Below are 7,243 nucleotides of genomic sequence, written 5' to 3' on the forward strand. Positions count from 1 at the left end.
GCAATAAACGGATAAAAGTAAAACGGTCAATACTGTGGGAGTACAATACTACGATGATTTTGCATAATTTTATTGATCTAAATAGCCGTGGATCATTGATCATTGGGTCAATAATACGTATTAAACTTGTCACAATTTGGTAGAGCTGTACGAGTTATTTTTACGTATCGATATCGATAAAAGCCTAATATTTAATATTATAATGAATGAAACGTTATATTTTATTATACACCATATAAAAAAGAAACGATTCGTCGTCTAAATCCTTCTACCTTTCATGTGATAGAAGGATTAGGATTATGATTAGGTATGATGTTGTACCTAAAGATTTTTATCGTCTATATAATAATTATGCTTGTCCTCTCCAGCTGGTGGCCGGGAAAACGGAAAGTGAAATAGCATTCCAGCATTGGAAACGGCGTGTACAAAAGCACTTCTGAGGACTTCGTTTCCTACTTTTTCTAAAGATTTTTATTACTTTTGTTTATCATCATCGACATCGATAAATGATAAAATTAATCGATTCTCGGTATACCAACTCTATACCGGTTTGTGCAAATCCGCTGGCCGTCGGTGCGTGCCAAATGACATGATCGATCATAGCTTACATCTCGTCCAGGTGTGGACCGAATCTATTCGAATCAGAATCGCTTACTTACCTACCTATACAAAAATCAGGGAAAATAAGTTCGTAGTATAATATTTTTAGTACAAGCACGTGCTACTATTTTTTATACACATATACTTCCTCTAAGTCCATCTCATGTAGTTTAGTCTAAACTATATTTTTACAAGTACCTAGGTATAAAAATACCTGTGGGGCAGAAGGCCTAAGAGATAGATTAGGTCTCAACTAAAGTAAGTACGATAATTATATTATATGCTCATAGGTGTATAGGATTCATATCCTTCATAGAGTCTATGTGCTAACCACCAAACCACCGCAGCTTCATAAAAATTCTTACCAAAAGTAAAAAAATAACTTTACCAACTTTTACTAACTTTCACACTACATGTCAGCGAATATGAGGCAATAAAAACAAAACTTCCCGGCTTTCAAATCAAACATAAACCGGCCAATATTTGCTCCCCTGTTTGACCAAACTTCTCACACGTCAGTTAACACCGAAAACCCTTGTTGCCCAATAAAAATCACCAACAAGTCCGGCCCGGATATCAGGAATTTTCTCACCCTCTTAAAATTCCTCGACACAAACTACCAAACTCTTTTCAATCAACCAACAATAGACCTTGTGTCCTTTAAAACAAACTACATCTAAGATGAATAAATAAAGTTGTCGATAGAGCTTTCCCTTTCAGTAAATTTGGTCCATATGTTAGAACAAGTGACTGGCTTCTTAACTGGACACCCTAAATTGAGTGCACGAGGGAGGAAACGTGGTTTATTGGAATTTCCTATGGGCGAATGCGATTATCTGTTCGGGTGTTTTGGAATAGTTTGATAGCCTACTAAATACAGGCCTTCTATATCGTTTTTGTATGCAAATCCATAATAATATAATGCGTGAAGCTTAACTTACGTATCTAATAATCATCTTCTTTCTAAGACACTAGTTGACTCGCGAAGTTTTGTTGAGTGGGGGATTTTTAAAATTCCTGCATCACGTTACTTGTGTAGGTAGATAGGTACATCGTGTCATAATTATTATTATTTATTTGGTCAATGGATCACGTTTGATGATCTACATACCTGTGCGTTGATAGATCAGTGAGTCAGTTAGCCAGTCAGACAGTCAGTCAGTCAGCTTTTCCTTTTATAAAAAGACTTTTTCTGACTGACTGACTAACTGACTAACTGATCTATCAACGAACAGCTCAAACTACTGGGCGGATCGGGCTAAAATTTTGTATGCAGATAGCTATTATGACGTACTACATCCGCTAAGAAAGGGTTTTTGAAAATCCAACCCCTAGGGGGATAAAATAAGGGTTTGAAATTTGTGTAGTCCACACGGATGAATAAGCTAGTCCTAAATAAAATTATAAGTAAAAAATATTTCGCACCTCAAAATGCCTCTTCTAAAGGAAAGTGTCATAACCTTGACTAAATCTGAAAAGCCACCCTTGTAAAGGGCTTATCGGCTCAATATGATTGAAGGGACAAGGGAAGGGTCACTCGACCCCGGTCAAGTCTTCCGCCCAATTGATCCCACTTCCGGCAAGTGTGAGAATCACTTGTTTACTGCGAGGAGATATTTTGCTTGGTGGCGTTTTATGAAAAACTTTGAAAAGGTCCGTATCAAGGTCATTAAAGTTACAAACTATTATATTTTTACCGTGGTTCTTGATATAGGGGCTAGGTTCTTGATATAAACTTTTGGGCTAAAAAAATGTTCATAACGATATTGGTCAAATCAAAATCGAAACGCGAACATGATGTTCCTAAACCATCTAAAAATGTGTGTTGGTACTTACCTAATGCTTTCCCAGTTTTGAAAATGTACCAAAACACCATGTTCGAACTCGATTTTGACTGGGCCATCATGGTATGAAATAAATTGTACCTCCTGTGCCCAAAATCTTTCATTGGTTTAAACACTTTTCAGATCAATGGTAGTTAAGCGCCAGGAGACTGAATAAAAAATAAAAATAGCCTTCAAATAACTCGTACAATTTATTATAAACAACAAATACAGACTCAAAATTAAATAAAAACACAATCATCATCATCATCATTCATTCGTTCATTCATTCATTCAATCATCACTAATCACACATTTTACAAGAACTTCTGAACGCTACAATAATATTGTAGATGATTTTGCAAGATCCAAAAAATTACTACTCAAAAATTTTAATGGTAAAGAAAAGCTTTTATCAGATGGCTTTCCATACTGCGACTACACTTTTACATGGTTTCTTAATCGAGAAAGCGTTGTAAAAGCTTTGACATGTATCGCACCTATTGTGCTTGTACTGCTGGCTTAAGTTCAGGTTCCTTATACAATAGACACCTTAACCACTGTCTGCAAGACCAGTAATATTGTGACAAAGAAGAGGACGGTTGGATGGAGAGGTTTCGTGGCCTTGCTCTCATAAGCGAGCGCTCGGGGAGTCACAACTGTAGGCATTGCAAATGCTTGCTGGTTGCAACGGTTTAGCTGAAAAAAAAATGATCTGAGAGACGGGTGGCCTGATTATAACAGTACTCACTGGTTAAGCAACGTTAACCCAAGGCAGGGGTAACCAAGTTGAAGATCCAAATATTTCCTTTTCGTTTCTCCCTTACCTCCGACATGTTTAGCCGTTGCGTGTCAGTCCCAGTTATTATTACTAAGAGCCCGTTTCCACTTGTCGTCTGTTGGGCTTGAAGTTTAATCGAATGTTCCAGTGGCAGAACATTTTATATGAAGCTATTCACACTTGTCTCAAACTGATTTTGTGTCAAAATGTTCTGCCACTGGATAAATCCGGGCCCGACAGACAAATGGGAACGGGTTGTAACATTAAAATAACTGCCTACTGCATTATTACTCCAATAAAACACTCCATCAGAGTGAACTGGAGTGAGGGAACTCTCGGTTTCATCCTGAATCGACGATCAGTCAAATATTAGGATATGAGTGCCGTGAAATCAAAGAAAAATATTCGTTTCATAGCCTACACAGCGTCAAATAGACGCAGCATTTGACGCTTGCCAGTGACGTCGAAGCCTCGACGTTTTGTTACAAGTTCCCTAACTGTCGTGAACTGTGCCTCTATTAAATAATTACTGAAAAGGGGCCATAACCCTCAGCAAAGAGGAATAAGACATACAGTACGCGGCAGAAAGTAATGTACATCGGCCTTTAGAATGACATTTCGGCTTTGTAGAGCGTTGTCTCTGTCACTCATACCTATAGGTATGACGTTTTGTCGGACTCAACGACAGAGACAATGCTCTACAAATCTGCGATCTCCTTTTAAAGGTCGATGTACATTACTTTCTGCCGCGTACTGTAAGTATAGGGAGAACTACGATCTTGGTGTTAGACACCGATAAAGGTCTGGACACCGTGATCAGTTATTTGTATGAGTGTATTAACAACTAAATATAGTCAGTGAGATACGGAATAGGCTTGCAGACTAATCAACAAGGATTTTCGTCATGTTTAAATGAATGCGTAAATGGAGTAGTTTACCTCACAACACGTAATCTCAGGAGTACCAACGCACGCTGACCGACAGCCTCGAACAACTGCTTCATACGTGCTGTTGTTCGTTGTGACAGACGTGAAACACTTGTCGTCCACGCTGTGGCATGTTATTGTGTGCACTCTGTAAAAATATTGACATTATTACCTATACCATTAAACTGATAGGTGAACTGGTAGGGCCCGGCTGCTCGATTGCGGTTGAATGACAGCTACAATGTCACTATCGCAATCACCTCTGATTGGTTGATGCTCGCTCACTATTAGCTACAATGCATTGTTGCAACAAGAATCGCATAAATTCAGTCAATCACATCGATTGCGGTTGTAATAATGATTGATAGGTAGAGTTTTCCGGCAATCGAGCCGCCGCGCCGCGCCGGTTCTAAGAAGTGCCAGTTGACGTAAAAAAAATCAAAGTTCTAATTTTTTTTTGTTGGTAGCGCGACCGGGTTGCGCCACCACTGAACTGGTGTAAGAATACGACATGTGCTAAGATTTTTTGACCAGCTATCTTTTGGTGACAGTGATGGTTTCATAATCGCCATCCATCAAAGGAGAACAGCAGGATTTTTACTCTCTTACCTATACTTTGTAGGATCCAGGCATGCTCTTAAAGGTGTATCCGATTTATAAGCACACACATAACACTCAAGTGGGCGCTTCTTGATAGTCCTGGCGACAAATTATCAAATATATTAAATACAGGCATCGGAAAGGTTAAAAGGAGCTTTGGAGATTCTAGTTTGGGCAAAACATCCTAGAACGAAAAGTGGCCCAAGTCAGTAGCATTGCTACGCTAAATGGCGATGAAAAACCTTTGGGCCAGGTAAGCCCCAGAGCTGCGCCCTTAGGCCCTTAGACCACGACCATGTCGCGCACAAAACTCTTCGCCTCCTCGCCCTAGCAGGGTATCGTCTCCACCACCAGTGAATCAAAAAGGTATTTTACCAGTATTTCTTCAAAAAGGTATTTTTCTAGAATTTAATAAAGAGCAGAATTTTATCAAAACCATTAAACTATGAAGCTTGCGATGGCGCATAGACAGCACAAGAGTCCCGAAAAACTTTCTTGACGGAGGGTTTTAGAGGCCGAGAAATATACGTATGAAATATACCTGCCTACTCCCCTGATCGCCTTTAATAAACTTTGCTTGACCCACCTAAAGCTATAAAGCTTTGATGGTGATGATTACATTATTATTGTTAATTAGTTTTTTTATTTCATTGCCTGGTAACGACGGGGTGACGAGTTGTTTGTAACAACACAGCAGGAGCTCTTCTCCCTACTCCCTGCCTAGTTTTGTCTAAACTTGAATCTTCTTCCTCGTCGTCGTCTTCATTATCGTCTTCGTCGTCGTCTTCCTCGTTTCTCCTGCAATGTAACGTTATAGTATGCAACATGTCGAGATGGCAATCGGAGTGGGGATCCCGCACAGTCCCTACGGTAACCCGGTGTGGGACAGCGCGTGTGACGTGCGGGTGTGCGGGGCGTCCCCCCGCCTAATCCCCCATCTCGACCTGTCGTATACTATAGGTAAGTACTTTGATGAGCGGTGATAGCCTAGTGGTTAAGACATCCGCCTCCTATTTGGGAGGTCGGGGGTTCCACCTCCAACTTTTCGGAGTCCTGTGTGTTTTAAGCAATTAAATATCACTTGCATTATCGGTGACGAAAAACATCGTGAGGAAACCTGCATACCTGAGAGTTCTCCAATGTTCTCAAAGGTGTGTGAAGTCTGCCAATCCGCACTTGGCCAGCGTGGTAGCAAACCCCTTCTCATTCTTAGAGGAGACCCGTGCTCTATAGTGAGCCGATGATGAGATACCTTGAGTAAAAATTTGCCAAATAAAATAAGCGGTCAAAAATGCAAAGTCAAAAATATTATCTAAGGCCGAGAAAAATTGCAAAAATGTGTCTTTCTTTTTGGCAGCTTTTCCGGGCCCCTCCGTTTAATCGATTTTGACGATATTTGGTACAGAGATAGCTTATATCCTGGGGATGGCAATGGCTACTTTTTGTCCCGGAAAATCAAAGAGTTCCCATGAGCTTTTTAAAAATCTAAATCCACTTGGAAGAAATTGCGGCATCATCTATTTCGTACAGGGATAGCTTGCATCCTGGAGACGGACAATATTTTGTGCGGACAGAAACTGCTTTTTATCCTAGAAATTAAAAAAAAACTCACGGGATTTTCAAAAATATTAAATCCAGTGGACAAAGTCGAGAACAAGAAGTAGGATCTGGTTAGATCTGGTTAGATATAAAACTTTTCTATTTAAAAATCTCTACAATTCCAGTCATCATCGTCTAATCTGAATTAAGCTACTCTTTTAAATTAAGGGACAATCTTACTCCTCATCGTAATCTTCCTCTCTTTTAGATCCAGTCCTGGACGGAAGGAGCAGCAGTACTGCCAGAATTAAACAGTACCTCCACTTGACCATTGCACCAGATTCTGGGAGTTCCTACTCCTTAAACTACCTCCTTTTACTCTGTAAATTTGTCATTTTAATACCAAAATACAATTAATTTACATTCAGTGTAGGTAACCAAAGTTAAAATTTTACTTTTGACATTGCTTTTGATTAGTTTTCGTTTTTTAGAATTTCTTTTTCGTTTTCTTCTGGCAGTTACTTTTTCGAATACGATCTTTTTTCTTAAACTCGAAGAAAGAATTTTAACCTCTAGCAAAAACAACAAGTGACATCTGTTGACGAGTTTGAAATTTAGCTACTCGCGTATAGATGGCGTGCAAACGATGTTTTAAAGCTGTTCCAATATATATATTTTTTTTTAAATTTAATTCATTAATAATTATTCTAAATATTAATAATTATCTCTTTAATATAAGTAAACTTTATATGTAAATACTTTCCCACTTTTAGTTACCTAGTAAGTAGGTATTAGGACCTATGGGATTTTGTTGTTGTTTCATTAGGTACCATAATTTCACTCCATAGCTAAATTGAAACGTAAATGTCAAATTTATGTAAAAAAAGGGTTGCCGTAAAATTTTCATACATTCTAGAGGATCTACTTAAATGTAACAGATATTTTCTTTGAAATCTTATTCGATTTTTGGTTCT

At 38.8% G+C, this 7,243-nt stretch overlaps 1 protein-coding gene across 1 annotated transcript; it reads right to left on the reverse strand.

Annotated features, from left to right (window-relative positions):
* Positions 1 to 2,955: 2,955 nt before the first annotated feature.
* Positions 2,956 to 6,773, reverse strand: LOC117989356 (uncharacterized). The gene is made up of 5 exons (XM_034976707.2): positions 6,510 to 6,773; positions 5,385 to 5,528; positions 4,740 to 4,829; positions 4,143 to 4,278; positions 2,956 to 3,122 (listed from the first exon to the last, which is right to left on the reverse strand). The coding sequence occupies exons 1-5, from the start codon at positions 6,599 to 6,601 to the stop codon at positions 2,961 to 2,963; spliced, it is 624 nt and encodes a 207-aa protein (XP_034832598.1). The 5' UTR covers positions 6,602 to 6,773; the 3' UTR covers positions 2,956 to 2,960.
* Positions 6,774 to 7,243: the final 470 nt, after the last annotated feature.

This window comes from Maniola hyperantus, chromosome 16, assembly GCF_902806685.2.
Source record: "Maniola hyperantus chromosome 16, iAphHyp1.2, whole genome shotgun sequence".
NCBI classification, from domain to species: domain Eukaryota; kingdom Metazoa; phylum Arthropoda; class Insecta; order Lepidoptera; family Nymphalidae; genus Maniola; species Maniola hyperantus.

Excerpts from the sequence above, each read along its gene's own strand:
- LOC117989356 (XM_034976707.2), bottom strand. The coding sequence starts at position 6,601 with ATGGTCAAGTGGAGGTACTGTTTAATTCTGGCAGTACTGCTGCTCCTT. Across the intron at positions 4,830-5,384 it reads CGTCACCCCGTCGTTACCAG|GACTATCAAGAAGCGCCCAC; the intron begins GCAATGAAATAA and ends ATTTGTCGCCAG. Across the intron at positions 3,123-4,142 it reads CTGAGATTACGTGTTGTGAG|CTAAACCGTTGCAACCAGCA; the intron begins GTAAACTACTCC and ends TTTTTTTTTCAG.